General features: G+C 50.2%; 1 protein-coding gene across 1 annotated transcript in view; it reads left to right on the top strand.

Moving 5' to 3' along the window:
• Nucleotides 1-2,091: 2,091 nt before the first annotated feature.
• Rap1gap2 (RAP1 GTPase activating protein 2) overlaps nt 2,092-15,874 on the top strand; it is a 138,988-nt gene continuing 125,205 nt past the window's right edge. Inside the window, exon 1 of the mRNA XM_059270669.1 lies at nt 2,092-2,198. Coding sequence (XP_059126652.1) covers nt 2,092-2,198 — 107 coding nt within the window. The remainder of the gene's footprint in view (nt 2,199-15,874) is intronic.

Raw genomic sequence — 15,874 nt, 5'->3', positions numbered from 1 at the left:
CTGCTTACACAGCTCACCAGCTGCAGATGGACGTTCTATTCAGATTATGCCTTTCCTTGTGCATAGATAAAATATACCCCACGCTGGGCCACCCTCTCTGCCACGTCCTGAAGCTGTCAGTCAACTAACCTGGAGGTGCTAAGAGATACTAGGGGATCCAGAGGCCCCATGCCGGGGGCTATTTTTGTTTCCCCATTTGAGAACACTCACTTCCCATTCTTTCCACTAGGCAGATTCTGAAGTCACCTCCAGTGAAATCCTCGCAGCTGCTCAGTTCTCTGCCTCATGGGTGGGGCCTTGGGGGGGGGCACTCCGGTCAGTTATAAATAAACGTCCATGACTGTGTCTGTGATCCCCCATCATTCAGGAGGGCCCAAGGCCATTGCTAATGGATGCTTCATAAATAGACCAGGTGTATTTTGGAGCCACCTTGGGGCTCCCTCTCTCTGCCCCAGCTCTAGTGACAGCTAGGAGCTGAGCTCACTGGAGAGTTCAGACAGAAGCCTGGGGCCCTGGAGTTCATTTGCAGCCCCCCCCCCCCCCCCCCCCCCCCCCCCGCTCTCGGATACAGTCCTCTCCCCTGCCTGTATTTTCTGTTTGTTTGAACACCAGACTGTGTAAAAAACAAGGCAAATTGCTAAGGGACCTCTTGGCCCCAACAGGGCTGTTTCCAAAGATGGGCTAATTGGCTTGTTTTAATTCCCTTTACCGACCCCCACCCCAATGCCCGATTCCTTTTCCCCAAGGAGGCAAGGCAGTTAGTTACGCTTCAAGGGCTAAGGGGGCGCTGGGAGGCCCCGCGGCAAATGGAAGTGATCAAGGAGGGGGCTCTTGAGTGAGGCTCCATGCTGTTAGGACTCAGGCCACCGCCCCTTCCTTGGCTAAGAGCGGCAACGTTTTGTGTTCAAATCAGGATGGAGCTTTAACTCGACGTGCTGGAGATCTGAGGGTCCGACGTGGTGGGTGCGGGCGCAGGACCCGAGGTTCGCTGACTAACCTGGTACTCTAGGAGGAGGCAAGCCTGGGAGAAGTTGATCACCAACCCGGTGTTGCTAAATTCCGAGGCCGGTCCTTCCAGCATCGCTCATGAGTATCCCTTCGCGGACTCTGGGTGGTGCAAGGGGAGGTAGCATCTTTCCTGATCGCTCTCCTCAAACCCTTTCCTCCCCATTCTCGACTGGTTTCGAGAGTAACCCCGTGACCGTCCAGAGTGGGACCCTGGGGCTGGAAGCCCAGGCAGTGGCTGCACGCGAAGGCGGCTTATCTGGGACAGTGGGAGGGTAGTGGCGGACGCGCGCAGTTTCTTCTCCGTGTGTATTTTCTCCTCTGTTGTAAAGCCAGTGACAGCATCGGAGAAGTATCCTGGCAGGCGGGTGTGAGAACTCGTCAGCCTGGGGAGGGAGCCCCAGACGGCCGGCGGGGCTCAGGAGACAGGGACCGGGATCCAGACCCGGGCGCAGGCAAGAAAAGGTTGGGGCTGGCGCGCTCAGGGCAGCAGAGTGCGAGCTGCGAACTCGGGCGTCGAGCCCCACAGTGCCCGGCGCAATCGAGTCGTCATCCTTAGTCCGCGATCCGATTCTCTGCTCTCCGGGTTCAGCTGCCTGAGCTCACTAGGGTCCTGTCACCTGCGCTCCCTGGGGTCAGGTCCCCTGCTCTCCCGAGTCCGGCCGCCTGAGTTCTCTAGGGTTGCTTTGCGCGGGTCGGGTCGCTCGTTTTACTCTCTGAGTCTCGGCCTGCAGGGGAGTCAGCAGCCCCGGCGCGGGAGGCGGAGCCGAGGCGGGGCCAGGGCGGGCGGTGCGTCGGAGCGGGAGCCCCGGAGCCGCTGGCCAGCCGCGCCCGGAGCGAGCCTCGGAAATGCCCGCGCTGGGGGAGCGGACACCGGCCGCCCCGCGGGCCCCAGGGAGACGCTGAAGGTCGTCGGGAAGTGAGCGCCCAGTCACCTGACCCTCGGGCGCACCTAGGTGGGGCGGGGCCCATGCGAGGCGGGCGGCAAAGGCCGGGGCGCGGGCAGCGCGGAGCTCGCAGAGCCGGGGCGGCGGCGGGGACGCGCGGCGGGCGAGGGCGCGGCCGGGCACCGCCGGCGGCCTCGCCATGTCCCAGCCGGCCGGGAGGATGCATTGCCGAAAGGCGGGGATCCGAGCCGCCGTGGTGCTCATCGGACTCCTGCACAAATCTCGAAAACAGAATAAAGAGAAAAGGTAAAGCTGGCATCACCCCGCTCCCCTGTCCTCCTCGCTTGCGGTGAATTCCAGTTTTCTTTCGGGTGGACTTTTCCTTTTGGCTCCCTTTTGGATGGGGGAAAAAAAAGCCTGGCTGGCTCAGACGGGACACTAGGGGAGTCGGAGGGCTCCCAGACCTTGCTTTTGCGAATTGAGGTACCCATCCCAACGCCTGCAGTTGGGAGAGCGTAGAGCTACTAGCTCAGTCCAAGCTTCTCTGCAACTTGGCTGAACCCTTGAGCTGTCTGCCTGGCTCCGCGTGCTCTGCGCTTGGGTGCCGGCAGGCAAGGACCAAGTTTGGAGGTGGTTCAGCCTCCGCTTCCCCACCGTGTCTGTTTTTGGGTATTCCCCTCTTGGACTCTTTCTTGCTACTGCTCGCGCTCTTGTTTGCTCCCGGGCGTTGGAAATTGTTTTCTCTGGCTATTTCAGGGACACTCTGGACATCTGTGTTGAGGAGAGGGGAACGTGTGGAGCTGGTGTGTGTGTGTTTGTGTGTGTGTGTGTGTGGGGGGGGGAGCACAGAGAGAAGAGTCTGAGGCAGCTGCCTGGGCTCCAGCCTCCAGATGTAGACTTGACACCCACTAAACCCCAGCGAGCTGCTCTTGTAGGTTATGACCATAACCTACCTTTTCTGCTAGGGTCCTAGCAACTGAGGATGTTGGAACCTAATGCCTGACTTCCAGGGGTCCTGCTGGAGGAGTTTTTTTTGGGGGGTTAGTGCTGCACCTCCCCATAGACCCCCAAGGGCGTTACAGTCACAGACACATGGGTGGTGACTGTCTGTCTCTGGGGTGCTGAGCAGCAAAGAGGAAAGCTTTAAGAATATGGTCTAGGTCGTGTCTGTTCCTTTTTGTTCCTATTTCTCCAAAATGTTGATTAATGAGATGTTTCCCACAGCCTAGGATGAGATGCCAGGGAAATGATTAAGGTGGCCGAGTATGAAGTAACATTGAGTCACTTGGTAAGAAAGTTCTTCCCAGTTCTCTGCCGGTCGGTCGGCAGGATTCCTTCAAAGGGAAAGCTTCAACACGGTGGTAGCCTGGCCTCAACACCCTTTTTCTCCCCTAGTTGTTTGTTTGTTTTGAGACAAGGTTTCTCTGTGTAGCCTTGGCTGCCCTGCAACTCACTCTGTGGATCAGGCAGACTTTGAACTCACAGAGATCCACCTGCCTCTGCTTCCTGATGTGCCACCGCCAATCTGCTGGCCCCTTGCTTATGTTCCCTTTGTAACCCGGGGAGAGTGGGCTGGCTCAGGCTCTTTAAGTGGGAGAGAGGCCCTGCCTAGAGGGGAGATCGTTTTGCTTTCAGGAGCCCCTCCTAGTAACCGTTAATGGAACTTATTTTTCCATCTGTGGCAATAATATAAGGCATCACTTAACTGTAGGCAGTACTGAGAATGTGTTTGTTCAACTGAAGCAGTTGCAATAAAAATCTAAGTGTTGAGGCTGGAGAGAGGGCTCAGTGCTTAAAAGTATTTCCTGCTCTTCCAGAGGACCCTAATTCAGTTCCCAGCACCCATGTATGGGGAGGGCGAGGGGTGGAGGATGTCTCACAGCTGCTTGTAAGTCTAGCTCCGGGGGATCTGAAGCCTCCTTCTGGCCCCCCAGGGTGCCTTCACTCACATGTGCAACCCTCCAACATAGAGACACATACATAAAAATAAAATAGAATCTTAAAAAAAAAATAAGTGGCACCGAATATGGCAGGTGGACTCTGGGTGTCTGGTGTCGAGAACACTGGTGTCCAGTAGAAAGGCTGCCTGGAGAACAGGAACCCAGTGATCTGGGTCTGGGACCTTTTTGCTTTTGGACCTTGATTTCCTTTCCCTTTTCCACCTAATCTGTAGAGGAGGCATGAATGGGCCAACTCCCTGGCACTAGAAGGATGGATGAGCGGCCAATCTCAGGTTGTGCTTGGGGGAAAGAAGAGGAAAATGTGCTCCATAGAATGGCAGGTTTAGCTGGCCCTGGCAGACAAAGCCTGTGATCCCACCTACTCAGGAGGCTGAGGCTAGAGGATCGCAAGTTCAAGGTCTGCCTGCGCTTCAGAGTGAGTTCAGGACCAGCATGGGCTGGGAATATGGTTCAGTGGTAGAGCACTTTCCTAGCTTGAGTAAAGCCATAGGTTCCATACCAAGTACCAGGCTGGGAGGGAAGGCAGACACATGCAACCAGTTCCTAACCAAAGACAGACCATGTGGTAGGGTGGAAAGTCCCCGTGCAAGGTAGGACTTGGAGCCGTGTCTCCTCTGTTGACTGTGAGGTGATGGTACAGATTTCAGCTCCTTGTGCTTCCCATTCTGTCTACACACAGAGGCTCCAGTGCTATACTGTGGGTGAAGCTGTAGCTGAAGGCTCAAATGCTCTTGGGGATGAAGGGGATGTGGTTTGAATGGCTCCCATTCTCTCACAGGCCCGGTGCCCTTGCTGACTAAGGAGAGATGTCTGGTGGTTACAACCCTACCAGTAGTGGTCAAGGCCCGTTGTGCACAGGCAAAGGAGGCAGAGAGATGGGCATGGGTTGGGGGCACACAGTGAGGTAGCTGACAGGGGCCAGGGAGAGGTCTGCTGGGGTCAGGATGCTTCCTGGTGATCTGCCCTTTGTGGATGCTCTCAGCTCTTGTCTGCCAGCCAGGCAGACAGTAGTTGTCCCCTCCATCCTTGGCTTCATCTGGTGCTTCTGTTGCTATAGCCCGATGCCTCTGGCCGTGCACTTACCCTCCTCAGAGAGAGGATCGGTTTTATCTTGGTATAAAGTGGCTTTTGTTTCTTCTCTTGCTTTTTTCTGGAGTTTCTGTGTCTTTAAGTGTCTGGAAGCTGTGATGCACACTATTGACCCTTGCTCTGCGGGTGCCCGCTGGCCACAGGGAATCTGGGGGCAGGTGGCAGCTGCTAGCTCTTGCTAAGCCTTCCCCAAACTCCGTGCTGGGTGTTAAATTTGCAGAGTTCTTCCTTCCATCCCTTCTCATCATGTGGTCAGCTCAGACTCAAGCCCCCGCCCCATCCTTCCAGAGGCTTGATCCATCCATCGATCTTCCCAGCACCTCTAATTGACAGGCATATGCAGAGAACACTCTGGGCTCTTTGCCTTCAGGGCTGAAATGGTGATGTGTGGCTGGCAGGGATGTTCTAGTGGTCCTTGTCATCCTCTTTCTATGCTGCTTGAAAATATTACACATGAAGGGGCTGATTGTTATGCCCGGGAAGATGGCCTGGGGGCAAGTGTCCCATGGGCCAGGGACCAGGAGATTCCCAGGGTCTCTTGGTAGGTCCTAAAGAATTGTGCTCAAAGCTCCAGTCTCAATTTACTGTTTTAGAAATGAGCATGGGGTTTATCAGACTTAAAGAATTATACTTACTTATTGTGTGTGTGTATGTGCGAATGCCATGGATTACATATAGAATTCAGAGGACAGCTTGCTGGGGTCACTTCTCTCCTTCTGCCATGGATGTCTTGTGGACTAACTCAGGTCACCAGTCTTGGTGGCCTCTGAGCTATCTCACCAGCCCAGTTTTTCAGTCTTAACAGACCTCTTCCAGAGTTTGGGACAGCCTGGAGGTTCTGTCCCCTTTTGACTACATGCAAGGTTTCTGTTATAGGGGATCTGGCCAAATCAGTACTGTGTTGGAGAGGAGCTTGAATCTGACATCTTCTCTGATACTGTAGCTTGAAATCACAGTATAAGGAATTCCTTTAACATGGCTTTATTGAGAAGAGCCTGGTAGATGGAGCGAGGCCCAGAGCACTTCTTCGCAGGGTTAGATGAGGGTGGTGGGAAGCTGGGCTTTGTCACACAAGCCTGTAATCCCAGCTACTCAGGAAGTTGAGGCAGAAGAATCAAATGTTCAAAACCTGCCTGGGCTATAGAGTGAATTCAAGACCAGCTTGATAATTTAGTGAGACTCTGTCTCAAAGTAAGAAGAGGACGGACAGGGGATGCAGCTCAGTGGTAGGACACTTACTCACCATGTGTGTCAATGTGTGGGGGACTAGGTTCAGTCCCCAGTACTGTGACAGGTCAATGGTGAGGAAGATGGAGTTTTTTGGGGGACAGTAACACTTTGGTAGGAAGGAAGATGTATTAGCTGAGGGCAGTTGTTTACTAATTCAGATGTGGTGAAGTCAGTGTGGCCTTGGGTGTGACATTCTGAATCAGAAGATAGCAATAAAGAAAAACAAACAAACAAACAAAACAAAAGGACAAACGGAGGGAGTTATTTGGGGACCATTCCCATCCTGGAGATTCCAAGGAGGAAAACATGGGTTCTCTCATCATTTAGCAAATGCTTGCTGACAGGCAGTGATGCAGAGCAGAGAATCTTCTGAGAGGGATTTCTCTTTGTGGAGTGTAACTTACAGGGGCATTTCTGTATGGGTTGTTAGGAAAAGCCTGCTTTCCCTTAGTTTTTATTAAAAACAAAACAAAACAAAAAACCCAAAAAACAGTCAGGCAGCTGTGACACACGCCTTTAATCCCAGCACTTGGGAGGCAGAACTAGGCGGATCTCTGTGAGTATGAGGCCAGCCTGGTCTACAGAGCGAGATCTAAGACAGGCACCAAAACTACATGGAAAAACCCTGTCTCGAAAAAACAAAACAAAACAAAACAAACAAACAAAAAACACAAAAAACCCTTTGGGCGTGTTAAAGTACCAAGCCTATGACCTTGTGTGTGCTAGGCAAATGCTCTATCACTGAGCCACATTCCAACCTTGAGGTCTTTCAAGGGTTCACAAAGGTGCAGAGAAGTTTATGGTGTAGTGCTCAGTTCTGTGGTCATCAACTGATGTCCAATCTTGTTCTATTTATTAACTACCCAGCGTCCCCACACAGCTTATGTTTAAGCAAATCTAAGATGTTAGAGTGCTTCATTCTTTCATTTGCATTTTTTGAGACAGGTTTTGATTTGTGTTTTAAAGATAGTATCCTTAAAAATTTATCAAACCTTTCCACATTAACAGTAAGTTCTTTAAATAAACATTTATTTTTATGTATATGTATGCATGCATGTCTATGTGTGGTATGTGCATATGTGTGTGAATACCCATGGAGCCAAGAAGAGGGCTTCTGATCCCTGGAGCTGGAGTGATGAGCGGCCTGACGTGGTTCTGGGAACTGAACTCACAGCCTGTGCTAGAGCAGCAAGTTCTCTGAGCCACAGTAATTCCATCATCTATCTAGTCATTATTCCAATTTCTCCACTGTCATGAAAGGCTTCCTGAGTCAAGATTCAGGCTATCAAGTGTGATGGGTGTACTTCTCAGTCTATACCTTCTTCTCATCTAATTCTTTCTCTCGTCATTACAGCTTGTTTATTGAAGGAACAAGGCCTCTCTCTGCCTCCTTTGTCCTTTTTTTTCTTTCCCAGGGTCTTACCCATGTTCAGCAAGCAAGGTCTACCATGGAACCATACCTTCGCTTGGATTGTTAGCTTGTGAAGTTTCCCATAATCAGGGATTTATGGTCAGTGACTCCCGGTGGTGTTTACCAAGCTCTGCCACCTGCCATGTCACCTGTAAGTTATCATATGGGTCTAGACCGAAGGCTCTGTCAGGGGTGAGTTCCGCTCCTTTGTTTACTTGTCCTGCTTGCGCGACTGTGCGGCTGGAGGTATCTGGTGCCTCTTTTGATGAGCTAGCAGCCATGATTGTTTTGTTCCTGGACTTTGCACCTGGTGTCCAGGAGGAGACTTGATTTGGAGACAGCCATGTGAGCTAGCTGGCTGATGTGAAGTCTGAGCCTGTGTGGTGTGCAGGAGCCCAGGCCTCTCAGTCCTGGAGTTCCAGAGCTGGAAGGGGCACAGGGTAGGAACCCAACTACTCAAACCTGAACACATGGAAGCTTGTTCTTGTCCTGGGAGGTGGCTGGGGCCTTCTGTTTATGAAGGGACAGTCTCTTGCTTCTTCACATCTGATGTTTGAATGCCACCTGCTTGGTTGGCTGTCCTTGCTTTAAAGAACAAAGATCTCCTTTTAACCGTTATCCTGTGGTTAATCTCTCTGAGCATTTGAGAGTCAGACCCTTGGAGTTTAATGGACAGAATCCAAGGCATGAATGAATTGTTTGTTTTTGAGATAGAGTCTCACTCTGTAGCAAAGGGTGGTCTGAACTCTCAATCCTCCTGTCTCAGGCTTTGGTGTATTGGGTTTAGGGGTATGCACCACCTCTACAGGCTTGGGGTGTTAGTTGACTCTCCCCTTTGGTGTCCTTGCTTCTAGTTCTTATCTGGGAGTTTGAAAGAGTCACATAGAATCAAACCTTCTACCCATGGAGGTAGAAGGCCCTGCTTTTCCTCTGTGTCTTCATTCTATCTCAGAGGAAAGCCAACAGCAGTCTTACCTCCTCCCCGTCCCACCATGCCCCATGATCTTTTTTCTGCTGCAGAGTCCTTCCTTCCATCCTGGGAACATGTCAGTGTGTTCTTGCCCCAGCCCCTTTGCACCTGCTGTGTGTGACTTAATTGGCTGTTGCTTCCTTCACTGGACTCTCAACCTCTGCACTGTCCCCTCAAAAGCTCCCAGGACCAGGCAGTCTGAGCATCTCACTTCAGTCACCCTTGCTTTACTGTGGTTTATTTATTTCATTGTGCTTATGTGAACTGCTGTCCACTTTATGAATAAACACAATAGCTGTTACTTTCTCGAGGATGTGAATGGAGACCAATGGCCCTGGTTGCGTCACTTCCGAGTCTCCTTAGTCCAGAATAGGAGGTGTTCAGTGGGATCCTTGTTGAATGAATAGAGGGAGGCTGAAGAGGCGGTGGCTTCCCCAAGTAAAATACGCTCATAGCCTGTGTCCCCAACAGCCCATCAGTGTGGCAGTGCTTCTCTGAGGCAGGTTTCAAGGTGCTCTTTTCTCATCTCAGGTCATTCTGTGAGATCTCAGGGAGAAGGGCACTGGATAGCTCACTCTTTCTCATCTTCTCCTAATTCCTTTGACCCCTTCCCTGCTTGTGCATAAGACCCATAGGCATGAAGACTGTCCCTAGGCTGGGCAGGGCCCCAGGGCTGTCCTTGGCCCTGGATTCCTAGATCTCTCATCCCTGAGCTGCTGCCTGAGAGGCAAAGGCAGACTCTCTTCATTATGGCACAGGGGCCAGTGGGCGTCTGAATTAGCGAACAATTGCCATTAGCTAATACATCTTTCTCTCCAAACACGGTTTTATCTCTTTGGAGTCCGCATGGTGCACAGATGGCTGCCTACCGTGGTGTTGCCAAATAGAGGCTTGCCAGGCCGGCTCGGTTCAACCAACGAAAATCATTTCTGTGCACATGAGAGCTGCCCAAGGGCCCAAGGAAGATCCTAAGTCATTTTAAGTTGAGGCCTAACTCCATCCACAACCCCACCCCCTACCAACCAAGGTTCTTGCCCACCCAATCCATAAAAAGCAACTGAGGTAGGCAAGATGTTTTCAGGTGGACAAGTGCTTTTTATTTTAATAGCTATTTTGAAAAATGAGCTCTGGCAAGCAACACTGCTTTTCCATGCGTGGCAGTTACATAACATTTTTAAAAAGCAAATTTGTTTAAGTCAAAAATTGCAAGTCAATTTAAAGAAAAGTGTTAGAGAAGCCATTGTCAGGTGGTACTAGGGTTTGGGGGAAAATCGGGAAGGTGATGTGAAATGTCTGAGATTTGGGGGACAGTTTCCTACAGACTAAAATGGGCCACAAAACACCAGTGTCCCAGGACTGTGGAGGGCAGCATGGTGCTTGTAACAAACCAATATATTGTGCTTTTATTATTTATTTTTACATGTATCTGTTTGTGTGTTTGTGTGTGTGTGTGTGTGTGTGTGTGTGTGTGTGTGTGTGTCTGTTCTTGCACGTGCCGTGGTGTGCATGTAGAGGTCAGAGGTCAGCTCTGTGGGAGCTGGTTCTCTCCTTCCATCATGTAACTTCTGAGACTACGAGGTAGGTTATCCATCACACTTGGTGGCACGCACCTTAGCCTGGTGAACCCTTTCTCTGGCCCTTGTCTTTAATTTTTAAAAAGTTATTTATTTTTATGTGTCTATGTGCCTGGTGTGTACACGTGTGTGTGTGTGTGTGTGTGTGTGTGTGTGTGTGTGTGTGTGTTTGTGTCCACCTGTGCACGTGCAGGCCTGAAGTTGAGGGTGATCGTCCTCTTGATCACGCTCTTCTTTATTGAGGCAGGGTCTCTTTGCTGGGCCGCATAGCCCACCAGTTGCTCCTCGGCTGGCTCACCAGCTTGGATGGGAAGTCCTTAGTGCTTGCCTCCCAAGTGTTAGGGTTGCAGTGCTGTGGCTGCCCAGCTTTGACATGGGTTCTGGGGGTCCGAACTCTGGTCTTCATGCTTTATCCACTGAACCACCTCCCCTGGTCCCAAACCAAAACATTTCGAAGCTTGCTATCTGCTAGTTCTGGGGGCAAGGGCTTACGTGTATATTGCACGTACATCTTTATGAATTTTATTAGTTTTTTTTTGTTGTTTGTTTTAGCTTGCAATGCTGGGTACTAAACCCAGGGCTTCTGCTTGCTGCCGGCCAGGCTGTAACTCCGATTTCTTAACTCTGTTGTTATTTGCTGTTTTCTCCATTGTTGAGGTGAGGAATTGAGACTCAGAGGCCAAGGACTTGTTCTAAGCGCAGTTAGAAGTGGAGGATCAGGAATTTCAACCTAGTTTGAGAGACTGTATACTACTTTTGTTGTAGTTTGCTTTGAGAGCAGGGTCTTGCTGTATAGCTTCAGCCTTCCAAGTACCGGGATGACAAGGGTCTGTCCCCACACTCTGTGTGGTGGTGCTCTCCACTATTACATGCCGGTGTCATTTTGTTGCTGTTGTGACAGAAAGCCTGAGAGAAACGACTTCAAGGAGAAAAGGTGTTTGTAATTCCCGATTTCAGGGGTCGGTTGGTGGTCAGCCACCTCCACTGCTGTGGACCTGCGCTGAGGTGGAGCCTCCTTGCAGAGAGGGCACAGATAGGGCGGGACGGAGCAGCATTGTTCGCTGGATCATGGTAGTGGGAAGTGGACAGGAGAAGATGAAGGGTCCGGGGACAAGGTACACTTTCCAAAGGCATGCCTCCGGCGGCCTGCTTCCTTCAACTATGCCCCACCTCCTAGGTCTATTTAGCTATGCATTAATTCATCAGCAGATTGATCCATCCGCAAAGTCAGAGTTCTCTTGATCCAGTAACCCCACAAGAGCCCAGCAGTTGTCAATTAAACCCTTCATACACGAGCCTTAACACAGAGAACAGTTAAAAAGATTTATTTATTTTTATTTTATATACATCTGTAACATGTATGCCTGGTGCCTGTGGAAGTCAGGAGAGGGTGTCAGGTCTCCTGGAGCTGGAGCTATGGGTGGTTGTGAGCCACCTTGTGGGTGCTGAGCCACCTCTCCAGCCTCCAGGGGACATTTGAAAACTCAAGCCATAGCAAGGGTTCAGAACCTAAGATGAGCACCTTTGCAGTGCCTGGCTTGAGATGAGCTCTCAATGCATTCAGTGGCTTCTGTTGTTAATGTATGCAGGCGTAGTGTATGCACAAGGAGTATAAATGTGTGCAGGTGTAGTGTATACACAAGGAGTATAAATGTATGCAGGTGTAGTGTATGCACAAGGAGTATAAATGTGTGCAGGTGTAGTGTATACACAAGGAGTATAAATGTATGCAGGTGTAGTGTATACAAAAGGAGTATAAATGTATGCAGGTGTAGTATATACACAAGGAGTATAAATGTACGCAGGTGTAGTGTATACACAAGGAGTATAAATGTATGCAGGTGTAGTGTATACACAAGGAGTATAAATGTATGCAGGTGTAGTGTATACACAAGGAGTATAAATGTATGCAGGTGTAGTGTATACACAAGGAGTATAAATGTATGCAGGTGTAGTGTATACACAAGGAGTATAAATGTATGCAGGTGTAGTGTATACACAAGGAGTATAAATGTATGCAGGTGTAGTGTATACACAAGGAGTATAAATGTATGCAGGTGTAGTGTATACACAAGGAGTATAAATGTATGCAGGTGTAGTGTATACACAAGGAGTATAAATGTATGCAGGTGTAGTGTATACACAAGGAGTATAAATGTATGCAGGTGTAGTGTATACACAAGGAGTATAAATGTATGCAGGTGTAGTATATACACAAGGAGTATAAATGTACGCAGGTGTAGTGTATACACAAGGAGTATAAATGTATGCAGGTGTAGTGTATACACAAGGAGTATAAATGTACGCAGGTGTAGTGTATACACAAGGAGTATAAATGTACGCAGGTGTAGTGTATACACAAGGAGTATAAATGTATGCAGGTGTAGTGTATACACAAGGAGTATAAATGTATGCAGGTGTAGTGTACACCGTAAGGAGAGAGTGCAAGGGATCTGCATGTGCACTGACCTGTTTGGACACAGCCCAGATCAAAAATACAGATTTTTTTTTTAAACCATGGTCTTTCTCTGTAGCTCAGGCTTGCTTGGAACTTGCTGTGCAGCCCCAGGCTAGCTTGAACTCATGATCCCTTTGCCCCTGTTTCCCCAAGGACTGGAATGACAATTTTATGCTCAGCTCAACATTGGGGTCTGTGAGTAGGAGCCTGGGTCTTCTCTCCAGAGGATAGTGTTTGAGAACTCAGGCTGGTTTCTGGGGCTGAGTGAACTTGGTTCGACCTTCTCTTCTTCCAGACATACTCAGAGAGGACCTGGAGCCAATGCAGTGATTATTCACTGCCCTTGGAGCAAGGGTGCATTGAAAAATTGTCACTTGCTTTTAAGCTTATCGGCTATGAACACACTCTTTCATGAAGGCTGGTGCTTTAGCCAAGTCCTGCCTGGAGCCCTCCAAGATCTGGGGACGTCCCTGGAGACACGTTGGCCCCATGTGTGCCCCGAGAGAGCTGGCCCTGCCAAGCCTTGGAGTTAGCCTACTTCCCCTGTAGGAAGAAGGTCAGGCCTTTTGGTGAGAGTCACCCCTCCCTTGTCTTTCTCTGCCTTTGCCTAGTTCTGTTTCTTTACTGTAAAGACTGCTACTATCCACACAGAATGCTGTGAGGTAGACTCGGGGCATGACGATGGCCCCATGGTCACAGGCGAGCGTTCTGCACAGCTCCACGAGGTCACTCCTCTTATCCCTGGTTCATCAACACGAGTCACAGAGTATAGCTGGCGTGGCAGCAGGGGTCCCCTGGGTTTCACTGCGACAGCTGTGCCATCCCTGCCCCCTGGGAGCTGGCACCTGAGGTGGAGATCAGAGAGTGGCTCCTGCAGAGTCCTTGGCAGCACACATGGGTGGGTGCTGGGGATGCAGGGAGGATGGTACAGAATCAAAGCCCTTCACTGCCATCCTCTAGAGTCCGGTCAAGTCCGCTTATCTTTTTTCTGCTGGTTTTTTTTTTTTTTTGAAATTTATTTATTTTTTATTTGATGTGTATGAGTGTTTTGCCTGCATGTGTGCCATACCCAGTGCCCGTAGAGGCTAGAAGAGCGCATTGGATTCCCCAGGACTTGGGTTACAGACAATTGTTAGCAGCCATGTGGATGCTGGGAATCAAACTCAAGTCCTCTAGAACAGCAGCTTGTGCTCTTAACGCTGAGCCCTCTCTCCACCCCCCACCCCCCAAGACGGGGTCTCACTGAGTAGCTCTGGCTGACCTGGAACTTGCTATGTAGACCAGGCTGGCCTTGAAGTCACACAAGTTTTCCTGTTTTATTTTTTCCCTCTTTTAAGTTTTTATTTTAAGATTGTAGATTCCGTGTTCTAACTCTGTTTTTCAGCCTTCCCTGGAGAAACCAGTAGCTCTGGCAATGTTGCTGGGACCTTCCCTAAAATGCCAGCCACCTGTTCCCTGACCCTTTCCACCTGTCTGCACCTGAACACAGTGCTATCCACTTCAGCCATGATGCACAGGATGTGGCATGGGAGAGGCCTGAGGCCTAGGATGGGGAGCTCTCAGGGTAACTCTGTAAGCCTAAAGCCTGAGGGTTACCGCCCAGCTTTGCATGTCCCTTGGCTCCATTGGCTTGGGATAGATGCGTTGTGAGCAGACCAAGGAAACCTGCAGCTGAGCTGTAGAAGCTTGGTTGCTGAATGGTGTTGCCCTTGGATTTCTTCCTCTTCCCTCACACTTGTAATGACCCTCACAGAAAGTGACAGAAATTGTGGCAGGCTGTGTACATTGTGTTACATAAGCTTAAAAAAATATAGAGGGGGGTGGGGGTCAGCGCATGGATGGAGGCTCACTCTGGGTATGCGCTGGACAGGGAGCATGCATGAGCCCCACTTAGGGTATGCACTGGACAGGGAGCGTGCATGGTGCTCCACTCTGAGCATGCACTGGACTGGTAGCATGCATGGTGCCCCACTTTGGATATTTACTGGGTGAGGACCATGCCTGTAGCCCCACCTTGGCTATGCAATGGGCAGGGAACATGCATGGAGCCCCACTCGGGCATGTACTAGTCCAGGAATACAGATGACGTCTACTCTGGCCATGCACTGGGATGGTGCCTGGGCCTAACTTAATTTTGTTCCCTGTATGTCAGTTCTTTTCATCATGTCTGTTTTGCATAGTGTCTCCTGTCACTCAGCTTGTGCATCCTGATGCCTAATTCCATCTCTTTTTTCTTCCTGCTCAGTATGTGGTGACCCTGGTTGAAGTACTTGGCTTGCTGCACTTGCATTTCAGTACCCAGGCAGGGGGATTGTAGGGGAGGAGACCAGGTTCATGACAAAACACCAAACTTAAAACCCATGGCACCTAAGCACACTGTAGACCACAGACACACACACACACACACACACACACACACACACACACACACTCTGATACACACACACACACACACACACACACACACTCTGATACACACACACACACTCTGATACACACACACACACTCTGATACACACACACACACACATTCTCTCTCTCTCTCTCTCTCACACACACACACACACACACACACACACACATTCTCTCTCTCTCTCTCTCTCTCTCTCTCTCTCTCACACACACACACACACACACACACACACACACACACACACATATAAGGAAGGGACAGGACAGGTGTCTGGAGCAGCAGAACGTCTTCTGAATGCTGGCTCTGAGCTGAGGGGTGAGGGAGCATCAAGTCGGGGAAGGGTGTGTCTGTCATGTTAGGCCTCAGAAAAGCTGAAGTGCATGCTGGCTGCCAGGCAGCTGTCCTCACTAATTAGACAGGAATTGTAGGACTGGCTGCAGCCACGGTTACCCACATGCTCTGTGTTTTAATAGGGCATATATTTTAATAAGATGTTTAACCCAAGACGCAGAGGCAGAAACCGTAAATCAAGAGGTAACTGAAACAGGCCATCTGGAAAGAAGACCCACAGGTGTTCCGGGAAAGGGACATCAACAAAGGCAAAGACTGATAGCTGAGAAGGTCTCCCAAGGGCATGGCCTTGTGCAGGCTGGCCACAGGCTGTGGGGCAAGTGATGGGAACAGAGGCACCTGGGTCCACATGGCTGTTCCTCTGCACCACTCCTCAATTCTGGAAAGTGCCTCTAGCCTTCACTGTCACTGGCTCTGTTTCATCTCTCAAATACAAATGCAAGGTGCAGCCCTTTGTGGAGGTGGGGTGTGTTCTAAACACCCAACTTTGTGTTCTTCCCTGTGGGTATTTGTGGAGTGCAAGTG

This window comes from Peromyscus eremicus, chromosome 8a (genome assembly GCF_949786415.1).
Source record: "Peromyscus eremicus chromosome 8a, PerEre_H2_v1, whole genome shotgun sequence".
Taxonomy (NCBI): domain Eukaryota; kingdom Metazoa; phylum Chordata; class Mammalia; order Rodentia; family Cricetidae; genus Peromyscus; species Peromyscus eremicus.
This window is presented reverse-complemented; position numbering and strand designations above follow the sequence as displayed.